Raw genomic sequence first — 19,828 nt, forward strand, 5'->3', positions numbered from 1 at the left:
CCCCCACTGTCCCTGGAGCACACAGATAACAGCCGCCCCTAGGAGACCTATGAGCAGATGCCAAGCCCTGCCCCCACTGTCCTGGGAATGCATGGACAGCAGCCTGTAAGAGACCTGCTCCCGCTATCCCAGGAGAGTGCGAAGGCCACGGTACCTGCACACACCATATCAAAGTGATAACTGCCAGCACATGCTGAGGAAAGAGGCAGCAACCATACAAACTAAAAGCAGCCCCTCGATTCCGGAAAAGAGTGCAGAGTAGAGGGACTTGAGCTCACCTCCTCTCACAAAAACACCAAAATCACAACTAACTGCTGAACAACCATCGACAAAAAAGACTGGAACCTATCAAAAAACATATTTTACATCCAAAGACAAAGAAGAAGCCACAGTGAGATGGTAGGAGTGGCGCTTTCATGACATAATCAAATCCCATACCCACCAGGTGGGCGACCCACAAACTGGACGACATTTATATCGCAGAGGTTCTCCCACAAGAGTGAGAGTCGTGAGCCCCATGTCTGCCTCCCCAGCCTGAGGGTCTGGCATTGGGAGGAGGAATCCCCAGAGCATTTGGCTTTGAAGGCCAGCGGGGCTTGAGTGCTGAAATGCCACAGGACTGGGGGAAACAGAGACTCCACTCTTGGAGAGCACACACAAGGTTTCTCATACACTGGGACAAAGAACAAAGCAGTAACTCCATAAGAGCTGCGGCTGGACCTACCTACGAGTGTTGGAGGGTCTCCCGGGGAGGCAGGGGTCGGCTGTAGATCAATGAGGGCGCAAGGACACTGGTGGCAGAGGACCCAGAGAATATTTTGGCTTGAGCCCTCCCAGAGGTCGCCATTTTAGCATCAAGACCTGGCCCTACCTAACAGCCTACAGGCTCCAGTGCTAGAATGCCTCAGCCCAAACAACCAGCAGGATAGGAACACAGCACACAGCAGGATAGGAACACCCATCAGCACACAGGCTGCCTAAAGCCATACTGAGCTCACAGCCACCTCTAAACACATGCCTTGACATGGCCATGCCCACCAGAGGGACAAGACCCATCTCCACCAACAAGTGGGCAGGAACCAGTCCCTCCCACCAGGAAGCCTGTACAAGCCTCAGGACCCAGGTCACCGGCCACAGGCAGACACCAGAAGCAAGAGGATCTATGCTCCTGCAGCTAGTGGAAAGGAGACCACAAACCCAGAAAGTCAGAAAAAAATGAGATGGCAGAGAAATATGTTCCAGACAAAGGAGCAAGATAAAAACCCAAAAGAGGGACTTCCCTGGGGGTCCAGTGGTTAAGAATCCATGTTGCAACGCAGGGGATGCCGGTTTGATCCCTGGTTGGGGAGCTAAGATCCTACATGCTGCAGGGCAACTAAGCCCTCATGCCACAACAAGAGAGCCCATGTGTCGCAACTACAGAGCCCACACACTCTGGAGCCTGTGCACCACAACTAGAGAGAAGCCTGTGTGCCACAACTAGAAAGAAGCCTGTGAGCTGCAACAAAAGATCCCACGTGCCACAGCTAAGACCCAACGCAGCCAATAAATGAATAAATAAATAATATTTTTAAAAAAAGAAGAAAAACTAAGTGAAGTGGAGATAGGCAACCTATCTGAAAAAGAATTTAAAGTAATGATAGTAAAGATAATCCAAGATCTCAGAAAAAGAATGGAGGCACAGACTGAGAAGATACAAGAGATGTTCAACAAAGAGCTAGAAATTTAAAGAACAAACAGGGACTACCCTGGTGGCACAGTGGATAAGACTCCGTGCTCCCAATGCAGGGGGCCTGGGTTCAATCCCTGGTCAGGGAACTAGATCCCACATGCATGCAGCAACTAAGAGTTCACATGCCACAACTAAGGAGCCCGCATGCCACAACTAATGAAGCCTGCACACCTGGAGCCCGTGCTCCTCAACAAGAGAGGTCACAAGCCCCTGCTCGCCATAACTGGAGAGGGCCCGTGTGCAGCAATGAAGACACAACACAGCCAAAAATAAAAAGATAAATAAATTTATTTTTAAAAGAAAGGATCATACACCATGATCAAGTGGAATTTATCGCAGGCATGCAAGCGTTCTTCAATATCCACAAGTCAATCAATGTGATACACCACATTAACAAACTGAAGAATAAAAACCATATGATCATCTCAATAGATGCAGAAAGAGTTTTTGACAAAAATCCAACACCCATTTATGATAAACACCCTCCAGAAAGTAGGCATAGAGGGAACTTACCTCAACATAATAAAGGCCATATATGACAAGCCCACAGCTAACATCATCCTCAATGGTGAAAAGCTGAAAGCATTCCCTCTAAGATCAGGAACAAGGCAAGGATGTCCACTCTCGCCACTTTTCTTCAACATAGTTTTGGAAGTCCTAGCCACAGCAGAGAAGAAAAAGAAATAAAAGGAATCCAAGTTGGAAAAGAATAAGTAAAGCTGTCACTGTTTGCAGATGACATGATAGTATACACAGAGAATCCTAAAGACGCTACCAGAAAACTACTAGAGCTCATCAGTGAATTTGGTAAAGTTGCAGGATACAAAATTAATACACAGAAATCACTTGCGTTTCTATACACTAACAATGAAAGATCAGAAAGAGAAATTAAGGAAACAATCCCATTTACCATCATATCAAAAAGAATAAAATAACTAGGAATAAACCTACCTAAGGAGACAAAAGACCTGTACTCTAAAAACTATGAGATGCTGATGAAAGAACTCAAAGATGACACAAACAGTTGGAAAGATATACCATGTTCTTGGATTCAAAGAATCAATAATGTCAAAATGACTATATTACCCAAGGCAATCTACAGATTCAATGCAATCCCTATCAAATTACCAATGGCATTTTTCACAGAACTAGAAAAAAAAATTTTTTTTAATTAGTATGGAAACACAAAAGACCCCGAATAGCCAAAACCGAGCTAGAAAAACAGACCTGGAGGACTCACGCTCCCTGACTTCAGACTATGCTACAAAGCTACAGTCATCAAAACAGTATGGTACTGGCAGAAAACCAGAAATATAGATTAATGGAACAGGGTAGAAAGCCCAGAAATAATCCCAAGCATCTATGGCCAACTAATCTATGACAAAGGAAGCAAGACTATAAAATGGAGGAAAGACGGTCTCTTCAATAAATGGTGCTGGGAAAACTGCACAGCTACATGTAAAAAAATGAAATTAGAACACTCTTTAACAACACACACAAAATTAAACTCAAATTGGATTAAAGACCTAAATGTAAGACTAGATACTATAAAACTCTTAGAGGAAAACATAGGCAGAACACTCTATGACATAAATCGCAGCAATATCTTTTTGGATCCACCTCCTAGAGTAATGAAAACAAAAATAAACAAATGGGACTTAAATAAACTTAAAAGCTTTTGCACAGCAAAGGAAACCATAAACAAAACAAAAAGACAACCCACAGAGTGGGAGAAAATATTTGCAAACAATGTGACCAACAAGGGATTAGTCTCCAAAATTTACAAACAGCTCATGCGGCTCAATATCAAAAAAACAAACAACCCTATCCAAAAATGGGCAGAAGGCCTAAATAGACATTTCTCCAAAGATATACAGATTGCCAACAAACATATGAAAGGATGCTCAACAACACTAATCATTAGAGAAATGCAAATCAAAGCTACAGTGAGTTATCACCTCACACCAGTCACCTGGTGTGGCCAGAATGGCCATCATCAAAAAATGGCCATCATCAAAAAATCTACAAACAATAAATGCTGGAGAGGGTGTGGAGAAAAGGGAACCCTCTTGCACTGTTGGTGGGAATGTAAATTGATACAGCCACTATGGAGAACAGTATGGAGGGTCCTTAAAAAACTAAAAATGGAATTACCATATGATCCAGCAATCCCCCATGACTCCCACAAAGAGTCATGTACCACAATGTTCATTGCAGCACTATTTACAATAGCCAGGACACTGAAGCAACCTAAGTGTCCATCAACAGATGAATGGATAAAGAAGATGTGGCACATATACACAATGGAATATTACTCAGCCATAAAAAGAAACAAAATTGAGTTATTTATAGTGAGGTGGATGGACCTAGAGTCTGTCATACAGAGTGAAGTAAGTCAGAAAGAGAAAAATACCATATGCTAACACATATATATGGAATCTAAAAAAAAAAAAAAAATGGCTCTGAAGAACCTAGGGGCAGGACAGGAATAAAGATGCAGACATAGAGAATGGACTTGAGGACATGGGGAGGGAGAAGGGTAAGCTGAGATGAAGTGAGAGAGTGGCACTGACATATATACACTACCAAATGTAAAATAGATAGCTAGTGGGAAGCAGCCATATGGCACAGGGAGATCAGCTCGGTGCTTTGTGACCACCTAGAGGGGTGGGATAGGGAGGGTGGGATAGGGAGGGTGAGAGGGAGATGCAAGAGGGAGAAGATATGGGGATATATGTATATGTACAGCTGATTCACTTTGTTATAGAGCATCAACTAACACAACAATGTAAATCAATTATACTCCAATAAAAATGTTTTTTAAAAAATGGGCAAAATGACCTAAAGAGACATTTCTCCAAAGAAGATATACAGGTGGCCAAGAGGCACATGAAATTATGCTCAACATCGCTAATTATTAGAGAAATGCAAATCAAAACTACAATGAGGTATCACCTCACACCGGTCAGAATGGCCATCATCAAAATGTCTACAAACAATAAATGCTGGAGAGGGTGTGGAGAAAAGGGAACCCTCGTACACTGTTGAGGGGAATGTAAATTGGTACAGCCACTATGAAGAACAGTATGGAGTTTCCTTAAAAAATGACATATAGAACTACCATGTAATCCAGCAATCCTACTCCTGGGTATATATCTGGAGAAAACCATAATTCAAAAAGATACATGGGGCTTCCCTGGTGGCGCAGTGGTTGAGAGTCCACCTGCCAATGCAGGGGACACGGGTTCATGCCCCAGTCCAGGAAGATCCCACATGCTGCAAAGTGGTGGGCCCATGAGCCATGCCTGCTGAGCCTGCGCGTCTGGAGCCTGTGCTCCGCAACGGGAGAAGCCACAGCAGTGAGAGGCCCGTGTACCGCAAAAAAAAAAAAAAAAAAAAGATACATGCACCCCAACGTTCAGTGCAGCACTATTTACAACAGCCAAGACATGGAAGCAACCTAAATGTCCACTGACAGAGGAATGGATACAAAAGATGCAGTACATATACACAATGGAATATTACTCGGCCATAAAAAAGAATGAAATAATGCCATTTGCAGCAACATGGATGGATCTAGAGATTATCATACTGGGTGAATTAAGTCAGACAGAGAAAGACAAATATCATATGATATCACTCATATGTGGAATCTAATTTTTTTAAAATGATACAAATGAACTTATCTACAAAACAGAAACAGACTTCCAGATAACAAAAAGCAAACTTATGGTTACCAAAGGGAAAATGTGGTGGGCGAGGTGGGGGGGAATCAGGAGCTTGGGATTAACATAGACACACTACTATATATAAGACAGATAACCAACAAGGACCTACTGTACAGCACAGGGAACTCTACTCAATATTCTGTGATAATCTATATGAGAAAAGAATCTGAAAAAGAATTAATATATGTATATGTATAACTGAATGACTTTGCCATACACCTGAAACTAATACAACATTGTAAATCAAATATACCCCAATAAAATTTAAAAACAAACAAACAAAAATGAATGGATAAAAAGGTATGACATATATATATATATATATATATATATATATATATATATATATACTGTGGAATATTATTCAGCCATTAAAAAGAATGAAATCTGCCATCTGCAACAACATGGATGGCCTTAGAGGGTATTATGCTAAGTGAAATAAGAGAGAGAAAGACAAATACATATGATTTCACTTGTATGTGGAATATAAAAAACAAAACAAACATAACAGAAACAGAGTCAGAGATACAGAGAACAAACAGGTGGTTGTCAAAGGGGAGGAAAATGGGGGGAGGAGAAAGATGAGGGAGATTAAGAGGCACAAACTTCCTGCTATAAAATAAATGACTCATGGGTATGAAATGAGTGCAGGAAATACAGTCAATAATTATATAATATCTTTGTATGGTGACAGATAGTAACTATACTTATCATGGCGATCTTTTTTTTTTTTTTTTTTTTTTTGCGGTACGCGGGCCTCTCACTGTCGTGGCCTCTCCCGTTGCGGAGCACAGGCTCCGGACACGCAGGTTCAGCGGCCATGGCTCATGGGCCCAGCCGCTCTGCGGCATGTGGGATCTTCCCAGACCAGGGCACGAACCCGTGTCCCCTGCATCGGCAGGCAGACTCTCAACCACTGCGCCACCAGGGAAGCCCATGGCAGTCATTTTTAAATGTACAGAAATATCAAATCACTATGAGGTGTACCAGGAACTAACATATAATATGGTAGGTCAAATACAGTTCAAAAACAAACTTATAGGAAGAGAGATCAGATTTGTGGTTACCAGAGGCAGGGGTTACAGAGAGGGAAACTGGATGAAGGTAGTCAAAAGGTACAATCTTCCAGTTACAAGATAAATACCAGGGATGCAATACACAACATAACAAATATAATTAACACTGTTGTACATAACATATGAAAGTGAAAAGAGTAAATTCTACGAGTTCTCATCACAAGGAAAAAATTTTTTTTCTATTTCTTTAATTTTGCATGTATACAAGATAATGGATGTTCACTAAACTTACTGTGGTAATCATTTTATGATGTATGTAGGTCAAATCATTATGCAGTACACCTTAAACTTACACAGTGCTATATGTCAATTATGATTTCAATAAAACTGAGAGAAAAAAAATCTGAGAAATGTCACCGCCAAGAGGAGCCTAAGGAAATACAATGACTAAATGTAATGTAGTAGCTCTGCAACAGAAAAAGGACATTAGGTAAAATCTAAGTAAATCTAATGAACTTTAGTTAAAAAAAAAGGAAAAGAAAGGAAGATGACAAGTCCTATCAAATGGCTCAAGGGTACATTTGAACCGGCAAAAGAATCAGTAAACCTGAAGATAGATCGACAGAGATTATGCATTCCAAATAACAGAGAGAAAAGAGAACAAAGAAAAATGAACAGAGCCTCAAAGAAATATGAGGCACCATTAAGTGCACTAACATATGCATAAAGGGAGCATTAGAAGGAGAAAAGAAAGAGAAAGGAGCATAAAAAATATTAAAAGAAATAATGGCTGAAAAGTTGCCAAATTTATTGAAATCATTAATTTATATATCCAGGGAGCTCAGTGAAGTTCCAGTAGGATAAAGGCAAAGAGATCCAAGAAAGACACATCATGCTCAAAATGCTAAAGCCAAAGACAAGAAGAAAATCTTGAAAGCAGAAGAGAAAATCAACTGATCACTTACAAAGGATCCCAATAACATTAATAGCTGACTTCTCATCAGACACAATGGAAGGTTTGCCCCTAACATCACCTGGACTATTATTCACCAATAAAAAGGAATGAAGTACTGATACATACTACAACATTTATGTATTAGTTACATTACTAACTTGGACACTAAATATTCCTTTTTTCCTTCATTATGGAGGCCCAGATTTTTCTGGAAGGTGCTTGGGCAGTTCTGTTTTATCACTAATACTATAAAACCCACAGAATTGTAGCTCCTTAAAACTTACCTATTAGAAACAATCTAGTTTGCCTCTTTACCACCATTTGAGTGACTCAAGCATTACAGGATTGCATAAGAAGTAAGCTGCTCTCTGTGGTGCTGACACATCAAGGTGGACCAGGGTGATGGCTCCCAAAGCTGAGTCTACTTGCTGGTTTGATCCCTAAGGAGGTTTTTACTCATCTGCAATGAAATGAGAAGAATAAGCACAGTGCATAAAGTTTTTCATAAAGTTAATGCTATTCAGTATAAACAACTACTTTGTTGTACATTTGTATCCAACTCAGGATGTTAAAATATTATTTTAACACAGAAAATAAATAGAAAATAGTGGGAATAATAATATTGGTAGTTTTAAGGTCCTTATCTGATACAACATAATAGTGACAACCCTTTGTTGGTATCCCTATTTATTTTACCAGTCTATAAAATCCAAAAGTCTGAGAGCCAACTCCCTTGGGATGCCATTGTATAACTGGGAAGTACGGGGTGCCATGCGTCCCCTTCTCTGTCCTCCATGCTTTATTTATAATGAGGCTTGAATTGTAGGGTAGTTGTAGCAGGAACTGATTTTTGCATAGGTCATGGGTGACCACTGCAATCCCTACAGAGCTGGAAAGACAAGACCCCCAATTATCAGCAAACGATGGGAATCACTCCACACCCCACCTACAAAGGACTATGTGTGGCTGTCTGTAGCATAAAAATATAAATAAAACTTTCACTGAGAGGTTGGACTATGACCTTGCCCAAGCTAAGGTAGTATTGTATAGCATGGACCCTGGAGTTAGAAAGACATGAGTTCAAACCTGGGCTCTTCCACAATTAGCAGTGAGACCTAACCTCTTTGTGCCTCAGTTTCCCAACAATAAAGTAGAGCTAATAATAGTGAGTTTTGTGAGGATTAAATACAAATGCATATAAATAGCATAGTATATAGTAAATGGTCAATAAGTTTTTGCCATAATAATTTGTAGCTACTGTCTACCATAGTGTAGAGCCTACAGTAGACTATGAGGTCCTTCTCTCCCCCCACCCATTTCTCAGTAATAAAATGTGCAATGCCTGACTTTAGCCACAGTTCTCAGTTCTCTGTAGATGAGTTACACGTAGCTGTCTCTTTATCTTATGTGTACCAAGAGTTAACTATAAAAATGCCCTTTTAGGGGCTTCCCTGGTGGCGCAGTGGTTGGGAGTCCGCCTGCCGATGCAGGGGACGCGGGTTCGTGCCCCGGTCTGGGAGGATCCCACGTGCCGCGGAGCGGCTGGGCCCGTGAGCCATGGCCGCTGGGCCTGCGCGTCCGGAGCCTGTCCTCCGCAACGGGAGAGGCCACGGCGGTGAGAGGCCCGCGTAAGGCATAAAAAAAAAAAAAAAAAAAAAAAAAAAAAAAAAAAAAAAAAATGCCCTTTTAAAACCAAAGTGTGGGACTTCCCTGGTGGCACAGTGGTTAAGAATCCGCCTGCCAATGCAGGGGACATGGTTTGAGCCCTGGTCCAGGAAGATCCCACATGCTGCGGAGCAACTAAGCCCGTGCGCCACAACTACTGAGCCTGCGGTCTAGAGCCCACGAGCCACAACTACTGAAGCCGGCACACCTAGAGCCCATGCTCTGCAACAAGAGAAGCTACCGCGATAAGAAGCCAGAGCACTGCAACAACAGTAGCCCCTGTTCACCACAAATAAAGCCCACGCACAGCAACAAAGACCCAATGCAGCCAAAAATAAAAAAATAAAATATATTTATTTTAAAAAATTCTAGGGCTTCCCTGGTGCCGCAGTGGTTGGGAGTCTGCCTGCCGATGCAGGGGATACGGGTTCGTGCCCCGGTCCGGGAGGATCCCGCGTGCCGCGGGGCGGCCGGGCCCGTGAGCCACGGCCGCTGAGCCTGCGCGTCCAGAGCCTGTGCTCCGCAACGGGAGAGGCCACAACGGGGACAGGCCCGCGTACTGCAAATAAATAAATAAATAAATAAATAATTCTAAAACTGAAGGGTGTATGCATCACAAAATTTGTTTTACATTATTATTATTATCTAACATTTACTAAGCACTATTTGCCAGGTACTATACTAAGTAGTTTTCATGAATTACCTCTTTTAAACCTTATCACAATGCCAAGAGGTAAATTTGATTGATACCCACATTTACAAGTGAGGAAAGTAAAGCCTAGGGGGAAGGCACAAAAACACCACATTCACTTTGCCTGATGTCACACAACCAGTAAAGGGCAAAAGAAAACACAGACCTTGATTTGTCTGGTTCTAAAGCCCTTACTCCTCATCCCTGTGCAGTACTGCCTCCCTTTGGCTCCTTGTTTCCTCTCCTTCACACTAAATATATCCAGAGGTATAGACCTAAATATTCCCATTTTATAGACAGACAGATTGAGGCTGAGAGAGAAGCTAACACCACCCAAGTACTCTCACCAGAGCTCAGAATTGAGGGCCTTTTCCTGCCTCATCTCTGCAGGTGCCCATCAATATAAGTACGGTAAGAACCGAGCTGAGGAGGATGCCAGGAGGTACCTGGTAGAAAAAGAAAAGCTGGAGAAAGAGAAAGAGACAATCCGGACAGAGCTGATGACACTGCGGCAGGAAAAGAGGGAACTAAAGGAAGCCATTCGGAACAGCCCAGGTATCTATGTGGGTGTGGTCCTGAGCACAAGGGGGTCTCATCCTTGACACCTCCCCTGGCATCTGCCACCTGGTTTCTTACCAGGAACAAGTGGGCTTCTCCTCCCCTTTCTCCTCCTCCCTCCCCTCCCCCTCCTCCTCCCTACTCCTCCCCTCCTCCTCCTCCTCATCTCTCCTGACTAATGGAAGTGCCACTGATTTAATAACTGCTTTTAGAGTGAGAAGATGAAAAAGCATACAAATGTGTACACTTAAAGTGGTAAAATGAGATCTGATTTTAGAAATGCTAAAATGTGAAAAACAGTGTGCCTTAGAATCATGGACGAGATATTCTGAACCTCACATTAACTCATCCATTCACAGATATGCACTGAGCACCCAAATGTGTGATACATTGGTTCACATACTGGGAATAATGGATGGTGACACTTTACCAGGATCTTTTTCTGAAATCCAGGACCGTGGCCTCTGCAGGCTCTGCATGCCCTGGGCTCCTCTGCACCCCACTTTCTGCTGTGTTTCTGTTGAATTCTCGCTATAGCTGCAGTTCAGCACACTTTCAGACTGAGGTTTCTGAACATGCTGGAGGGAACAGAGGTCCTGTCCTTATAAAGAATACATCCAAGGTTGCATAGCCCCATGAGAATCTGATGGAATGTATGGACCCTTTCCTAACGGAGAAAACCCCCACAGATCACAATGTTGCAAATAATATCAGGAGCTCCTGTGCCCCCAGAGTCATAGATTGCCTAGGAGTCCACGAGCCTCAGGTTGAGAAGTTCTGGCTTAAAGACTTGTTCTGTGTGGCTAGGAACCAGAATCAATGGGAAGAAGGCACATAAAGGCAGTTTGGTTTCTGGGCTTCCCCGGTGGCTCAGTGGTTAAGAATCCACCTGCCAATGCAGGGGACACGGGTTCGAGCCCTGGTCTGGGAAGATCCTGCATGCCGTGGAGCAACTAAGCCCGTGTGCCACGATTACTGAGCCTGTGCGCCATAACTACTGAGCCCGCGTGCCACAACTACTGAAGCCTGTGCACCTAGAGCCCATGCTCCACAACAAGAGAAGTCATCGCAATGAGAAGACTGTGCACCACAATAAAGAGTAGCCCCCACTCGTCACAACTAGAGAAAGCCTGTGCGCAGCTATGAAGACCCAACGCAGCCAAAAATAGATAAAATAAAAATTTTTTTAATTATTTAAAAAAAAAAGGCAGTTTGGTTTCAATATAAAGAACTTTCTAAGAGTCAGAATAGGGTTTGGAGCAGGTCAACTTGACTGTCCAAACTTGTCCTGCTCAGTTTTTTTCTATAGCATATCAGTTCTTGACATCTTAGATTATTTATTATATTTATTATATTGTTTTCTCTCCCTCCCTCTCTGTCTCTCTCTCTCTCTCACACACACACACACACACACACACACAATTGTAAGTTCAATAAGGGCAAAGATCTTTGCCTGTACTGTGCCCAGTACCTAGCAAGCACTCAATAACTATTTACTGAATGAATGAATGAACGAATGAACAAATGAATGAAAAGAACAACCATTACTAGAAAACCCTCCAGTGCAGCCTCCTCAGGACAAACAATGGAACTAATCTTTAAATGTGGTAAGATCCAAAACAGCTCTTGGCACAAAGAAGGTCCTAATATAGGTTTGTTGGCTTAAACTGAATAAGCAGCAAAATCCTAGCAGGAACTTGTGATCAATGTAAAGCCTGTCTTATGATTCTTGGTTACAAGTAAGAGAAACCAAAGTGAAACTGGCTTAGAAATGAAAAGAAAAATGTAATTGGAAACTTAAGTGATCAGATATAGCAAGGTCCAGGGACTTAAATGATGTCACCAGGAAACATGTTTCTCTAATTCTTGCTTCTGCCTTCCCCTACATTGGTTTCATTCTCTGCCCCTCATGGTGGTATAAAGGCTACACAGCTCTAGCCATCACCGAATCTGTGCAGCCACTCCAGCAGAGAGGCTTCTCTTCCCAATAGCCCCCATAAACACCTCAGGATTCACTTTGATTGAACCAGCTTTGATTCCTCAACCAACCACTGTGACTAAAAAATGAGATATAATTATGGGCCAGGTCTAAGTTATGTGCCAATCCCCTGAACTAGGAGTGAAGTCAGCCCCAGCCAAACTACAGGGAATGAGAGGAGAATGGGGAAATGGGTATCGGGCAGATAAAAACCACACACCCCTGCATGGAGCTGGAACCCCAGGTCCGAAGTCCATCCCTTAACAAGGAGCGAGGCCTGGAAAGGCCCTCTGGGAAGGCAGACTAGGGCCTGAGGCCCTGCCAAACTCCCTGATGCTTCTGGCCAAACCAGGTTCAGCTATTTCTCATAGATGTCTTTGGACACAGGGGCAAAGTTAAAAGCTCTGGAAGAGGCCTTGGCCACCCTGGAAGCTCAGTGTCGGGCGAAGGAAGAGGGCCGGATCGACCTGGAGCTGCGGCTGGTGGCTGTGAAGGAGCGCTTGCAGCAGTCCCTGGCAGGGGGCCCAGCCCTGGGACTCTGCGTGAACAGCAAGAACAAGAGCGGGGTGAGTCTACTCCCTTTTGCACCAGGGGCAGCTGCTCCTCAATACCCTCATATGCTACAGATCTTCATGATCATTCTTTAGGGGTAGGAGTTATGCTTATTTACAAATGAGAAAGCTGAGGCCCTAAGAGGAGAGGAAACATGCCATAAGTGGCACAGCTATGAAAGAGATTCTTGGAGCAAGTTTTCTGGCCTGTGTTCTCTCCACTGAAGCACTACTATTTGACTTTTTATACTGAATGTGATCTTAGAAGTGGCCTTGGGGTTATTGATAATAATAATATACTATACTGAATAACAAACTTGTATTGCTCAAGTTTGTTATTCTTTTTTTTTTTTTTTTTTTAAGTTTGTTATTCTTATTCAAGTACAGGTTAAGATGCTGTACTGGCCGATCGTACCATAGGCCAGTACAGCATCTTAACCTGTATGATGTCACACAATCTTCGCAGCAGTCCTATGAGGTAGTACTATGTGTATTCACCTCATATGACAGACAAGGAAACTAAGGTTCAGATGTTGCATTATGTGCTCAAGGTCACTCAGTTAAGTGGGAGACAGGATCCCAAACCCAGGAAGTCTGACTCCAGAGCCTTGCTTTAGCCACCAGGCACACGCCCTCTCCTAGGATCCCCAGTGTACCAGTCCCTGTACTCAGGGCTTTGAATCCATTATCTCTAATGCTCCCAGCAACCATCACCTTGAATGGGATGTCCTCAGGGAGAACTTCACGGCCCTCAGTCTGTATCAGTGTCTCAACCCCAGGACTACTGCCAATAATTTTTTGTAGGACTGTCATGTGCATTGTAAGATATTTAGTAGCATCCCTAGCCTCTACCCACTTGATGCCAGTAGCTCCATGCCCAGTTATGACGACCAAAAATGTCTCCAGAAATTGCCAAATGTCCCCTGGGAGGACAAAACTGCCCCAATTTGGGAACCACTGGTCTAACCTAACAGTCCCATCTGTTATTCTGCCTCACAGCACTTAACCACAATTTGTGTGTGAATATATGTATATGTATACATGTATATATAGTATATTCATGTCCTTACATTCTGTCTCCCCCCACTAGATTGTATTTTTATTAAGAACTGGACTATGTCTGTTTTGTTTATCATTATAGCTCTAGTCCTTCAGAATCTGAAAAATAGTAGAAGTGCAATAAACGTTTGTCAAATGAATAAATGTTATACCCACTTTTACACAAGGAAATGGAGGCTCAGAGAGATGAAATAACTGGTCTGATAAGTGTGAGTTGTCATTGGGAACAGTATTCCTATTGCTGTCCTAGGTCAGGCCACACCTCATGACTCTAAAGCCAGAGCAGTTTCTTCCACTCCTACACTTCTACTCCCAGGGGCATTTCCAACCTCATTTACAGAAGAAGGGCTTAGGGGCTAGGGACAAAACAACTTCCCTGAGTCACAGAGGGCTGGTGGAGGAGTAGAAGTGGTTCCCCCATCCCAGCTGCTTCCTCCCACCAGCATGCCCTGATGTTCACATTCCACAGGGCTTTTCTCTCCACTTTTGATCCTTGTGATGGCCTTTGGAGACAGAGAGTCTTCTCTAAATTCCCTACAGGCTCAGCCATTAGTATGTCACACTCAAGGAGCTACATCCAGCAAGGTACTAAGCAATCACCTGGAAAATATGAGTAAAGGCAGTGTAGAAAATGTGAAGGAATACAGGAGAAAGGTTGAGACAGGACTGTGGGATTTGAATCCCAACTGTCTCACTCACCAGCCTTATGGCCTTGAGCAGTGACTTGACCTTCTCATTTTCCTTATCTGTAAAATGGGACAAAATAATAATAGTACCTGCTTTATAGGACTGAAAAGGCTAGATGAGCTAACCTGGTCCATAGTGAGGGTTCAGTAATTTTAATTTTAGTAATTTTAGTCATTATCTTTATTCCAAGGCCCTCAAGTATCTTTTACCCCTCACCCTGTTTGATGCTGACATGTTTGCACAGTGCCTTCTTGGCAGGCTGGGTGTAAGTAGCAAGCACTAGACCTCACCTGTGTAACTATTTCTTGTCATCAACAGGAAACTGCAAATAAACCCCAAAACAATGCCCCAGAGCAACCTCTCCCTGTCAATTGTGTTTCTGAGCTGCGGAAGAGGAGCCCATCCATTGTAACCTCCAACCAAGGAAGAGTGCTACAAAAAGCCAAGGTACGGCCATAGATCAGCTAATCAAAATTCAGAGATCTGGAAGCTTCCTTTCTATGGAACCCCACCAAGAACCAAAAAGTCAGCTAGTGAGAAAGGCAGAGAACTGCCAATATATCCATGCAGTAAAACTCATGAACTTTGCTCAGAGGGCAAGACCTTCAAATCTCCTTCAGAACCTACTTATTCTTTCTTAACACATAGTTCTAACAAGCTTTGGTTTCTGAGCCTACAATATGTTTTGAGACATGAAAGGTCCCATTTCGTAGGTGAGGAAACTAAGTGAAGGGACTTGCCCAAGGTTATGCAGGGCATCAATGAGAGAGCTGGGATGCAAATCCATCTCTTCCAAGTCCATAGCTCACTCCATGATACTGGTCCACAGTACTATCTCTGAAACTTGTGTTTCAGAACTTCTTGAATTTTAGAAAGGTAATATGGTACATATACTATATATGATGAAAAACCCCAAGTTCTCAGGAGGTACTCTGTAAGCAAACACGTTGATAATTCTATAGCAAGACACATGAATATTCACATCACATCGAATAAATAGGTTACAAACAGCCTCATATCAGTTCAGGTCAGGTTTTGCCACTAAATGAGTTTGTGCCAAAACACTTTAAAAATGTTTTGGTTTCAGAGCTCTCTGGATTTCAGAATTACAGATAAGAAAGTGTAGACCTGAAAAACAAATACCTGAGCATTACGACATGAGATTAGAGAAGTAACCAGCCGAAGGCCAGATCATCTAGATCAGACATCAGCAAACTTTTTCTGGAAAGGGCCAGACAGTAAATATTTGCAGCTTTGTGGACACATGGTCTCTTTCACAAGTCACCTCTGCCATCATAGCAGGAAAGTAGCCACAGACAATACGTAAACGAATGATTAACATGGCTGTGTCCCAATAAAACTTTGTTCATGGACACTGAGATTTGAATTTCATATAAATTTCAGGTGTCATAAAAAACTATTTTTTTAAAAAAAAAAAAAACATTTAAAATCTGAAAAGTCATAGCTGGTGGGTCACACAGAAACATGTAGTGAGCCAGATTTGGCCCATGAGCCATAGTTTGCTTCTCCTTGATCCTTGTAGGCCATTGGAAGAACTTTGGATTTTGTTCTAACATAATGGAAAGTCACTGACAAATTCTGACCAAGGAATTTTTAGATATGAATTACATTTTTAAAAGATCATTCTGACTACTATGTTGAGAATGGATGACGGGGTAAGAAAAATCAGAAGAAGTAACCTTGATGAGAGATTAGAAAGGTTTAGTGGAGGTGACAGTAACTAGCTGGCTTCGGAGGTAGAGCAGAAGGATTTGCTGATGAGGATGTGGAGGATGAGGAAAAGGAAGAAATCAAGGATGACCCCTAGGTCACTGCCCTGAGCAACTGCAGTCAAGGTGGTGAAGACGTGAGAGGGGCAGGTTGGGAATGGAGAATCCTCCCACCAAGAATTTTCTAACCACCATCTTCTGCCCTGGTTCACCCCATCCCCTCCAGGGCTGGCTGGACATGCCAGGGGTTTTTTATAGGTAAAAAGCCATTCACTGCTGGCCCTGACTTCAGTATTCATCTCAGGTGAACTCCTAGACAGCCCTGGGAGAACGAACAGAGCCCTGTGGGTTGCCTGCCCTCACCCTTCCTTACCAAGCTGCTTTGGCCTGTCTCCCATCAGCCTCCTACCCCAACCAAGGTGCTGTGGAAAAGCAGTGATGCAGTCCCCACTCCCCAACTTCTTCTGGGCCCCAGTTTCCTTGTCTGAGAAAGACAAACTGTAGTGTTTGAACCCCCTTAGAGATGAGACCCAGCATGGAGAAATGACTTACCCAAGGCCAAAGAAAGAGAGTGGGACTAGGACCCATGAATCTGTGATCTGGCCATGGAGATCTTTATATAATTAGGTGCAGTGGTATGTTTTTATCCTGCAGGTTACACTAGAATATTTAACAAACTGATACTTCCTGTCTTTCCATACTTCAGGAATGGGAAATGAAGAAGACCTAGAAAGAGGATGAGGATTTCATCCAAAGGAGATAACACCTTGTCCATCCAAGGCAGAAATGCTTTTTTCACAAGGAGACATCAGAAGACTGGAAGTAGCCCACACTCTCTGGGGCACCCAAAAGACCAGCCGTTATTGTCTGCATGATTATAGGGGACATGGGGAGGGAAGAAGGAGGAGAGAAGAGGGAAATGGAGGGCATCCTTATAACTTTACAGAGGGTGGAAATGGGGGTGGAGGGAGACAGAAATCTGCACAGTCGTAAAGGTTTTGTTAAATGTCTTTGCCTTCCCTTCTAAAGAAGAAATGAAAGCACATGTGAATAAGCCATTCCATCCCATTCTCAGCATCCCATTCCCAGTCCTTAGGAAAAAGGAAGGCAGTGCTGAGGCATCGGTGGTACAGTATAAAGGGACAGGACTGGATCATCTGATCTTGCTTATGCCAAATGGATTCATACTGGGCATTACTGACAACCTCTGGGCAAGATAAATAGGCTGAAAAATCAATACAGTTATCCCTAACTTGCATGAAGTGAACAAAAACTACAGAGATCACGTAAATTCTACAATCATTCCTCACGATTATAGAATCCTCATGATGCAGAATCCAGAATCCCTGATTTGAGTGTTTACAAATCAGAGATCTGGCAAAGAGGGGTTCAGCAGCTGACATACTTTAAGCTCACAGTGCTACTCAGTGACAAGAGCATGGATTTCTAATGTCCACGGGATGTTGCAGGCATTGTAGGATGGGGTCATTTGCTGTCAGTCAAGTCCCCTACCTAATTTACATGGCACTCAGGCTCTGGGAGCTATGGCTAGAAATCCAGGTGACACTCCTTGTCTTTAACCTTACCTTGCACTTGGAGGCCCACCAGTCTGCCCTTTCATACCTGCTATCAAGTAAAACTATCATGGAGAACCAAGAGGATGGTGGCTCATTTCTGCCACAGGGGTGCTAAACTTTTTACAGACACTTGATAGTTTTATAGGGGAGCAAGGACCTCAAGTCCCAGGCAGTCTCCTAACTGCGCCACTCACTACTTTCTCAACACTGTAGGCACTTTATAGGTCTTTACCACCTTTCCCTCCAATAAAGATAAAACCATTTAACTGTATAAGCTTAGAGGTTAGCTCAAGGGGAAAGAAGAGAAATCCCAGAATAACCTCTGGACACTTTGCTAGAGGCTACACACACTTTTCTTAACTAAGACTTTACATACTTGAGCCTCACCCAAACTTTATCACCCTCTGAGGTAGCTAGAGACCAAAGCAAGTAAAATAACCTGACCAAACGCACCTGGCTGCCAGAGGCAGCACTTAAGACTTAGGGCTAATGAGCCTGGATCCAGACAAGGCTGCTTGAGCCCTGCCTCTGCCACTTACCAGCTGTGACTTTGACCTCTCTGATTGCTTCCCTTACCTGTGAAAACCATGTTAACAATTGTACTCTTCTCCCAAGAATACTGGGGAAAACCAGGTTAACAACTATACTTTCCTCCCAAGACTACTGGGGGAATTCAATGGGTTAATACACAGGAAACACCTTGTACAGCATCCAAGAAATAGGAAATGTTCAGCCATAGTGGTTCTTCTTATTAGCTAGATAAGAAACGCCTGACTCAAAATCCTGTGTCCTTTCCACTGAAGAAGAAATGACTTTCATGTGGTTATTACGACCACCAAAAGCTAAAAGGCAACCAATCTATAACTAACAGCTTTCATCCAGATGCCACCTGAGTGTCTTCAGTAACAAAGGAGTTCACATAATCTGAATTGTCAATGTTCTTTTTTAAAATGTGGGTCCTGGAATGGCACCCAACAATCCAGCTGTGTCCGCCGTGTGTGTCACATTCTTTCTTGTGCAGTTATTTTGAGGTTAAGTGCCTTTTGCCACCAACAGATCTTGGCTCTTTGAGAGGGGGTACCCTAGGAAATTAATAATTAACATTTATTGAGCACTCACCGCACATCAGACGCTGTTAGCCATGACTGGCTACACAGACATACAACCTGTGCAGTCAACCCCACACCTAGCAGGGCCCTGTGCCTGGTTTATTGCTCTGCTATTACTCTCTCAGTAATTTCGAACAAGGGGGTTCACACTTTCCTTTTGCCTTTTATGTAGGCGATCCTGGTGCTAACTAATTACTTTTCTAGGTATTATCCCTTTAATCTTTACTAAAACCCTGTGAGATAGGCTCTATTAACCCAGTTTTCATAGTTCAGGAAATGGAAGCCCAGAGAGGTTAGGTAACTTGCTAAAGCCCACAATTAGGAAGTGGGAGAGCTGGCACCTGAATACATGTAGTCTGACCCTAGAACTCCCCTCCTTTTAGTTCCAAGGCTCTATTTCACTCATGTCTCCCCCTCCTCTTGCACTGCAGTATTCAGAAGCACAGACACTTAATAGATGAATAAGTGGATGCAGCACATTTGGTGTAACTTAGCTAAGAGAAGTGTTAACAAAATGGCTAAAACATGGATGCCAGTTCTGGTTTGGTTGTTTTTTCAAAGTGTAGGGTCATGGTTCTAAAGTGGACTTGGAATTCCATCCTCCCCAACACTGCAAAGTGTTTGGACTATCAGATTTCTAGTATCACTGGATCCTCAGTGGGGGTCTTTGAGCAGGTTCATCAACCTCTCTGAGCCTTAGTTTTCTCCTATGTAAAAGAGGATCATAATCCCTCCTTAAACCATGCTGTTCTTTTCCTGGGGCCAAAAGGAAACAGAAGGTTGCTGGTTACA

The 19,828-nt window shown here is 43.0% G+C and overlaps 1 protein-coding gene across 1 annotated transcript in view; it reads left to right on the forward strand.

Moving 5' to 3' along the window:
• Nucleotides 1–17,395, forward strand: part of AFAP1L1 (actin filament associated protein 1 like 1) — a 70,012-nt gene extending 52,617 nt beyond the window's left edge. Inside the window, exons 16-19 of the mRNA XM_065873305.1 lie at nt 10,178–10,342; nt 12,711–12,889; nt 14,939–15,067; nt 17,057–17,395. Coding sequence (XP_065729377.1) covers nt 10,178–10,342; nt 12,711–12,889; nt 14,939–15,067; nt 17,057–17,080 — 497 coding nt within the window. The 3' untranslated portion in view covers nt 17,081–17,395. The remainder of the gene's footprint in view (nt 1–10,177; nt 10,343–12,710; nt 12,890–14,938; nt 15,068–17,056) is intronic.
• Nucleotides 17,396–19,828: the final 2,433 nt, after the last annotated feature.

The sequence above is a fragment of the Phocoena phocoena genome, chromosome 3, assembly GCF_963924675.1.
Source record: "Phocoena phocoena chromosome 3, mPhoPho1.1, whole genome shotgun sequence".
Classification (NCBI taxonomy): Eukaryota; Metazoa; Chordata; class Mammalia; order Artiodactyla; family Phocoenidae; genus Phocoena; species Phocoena phocoena.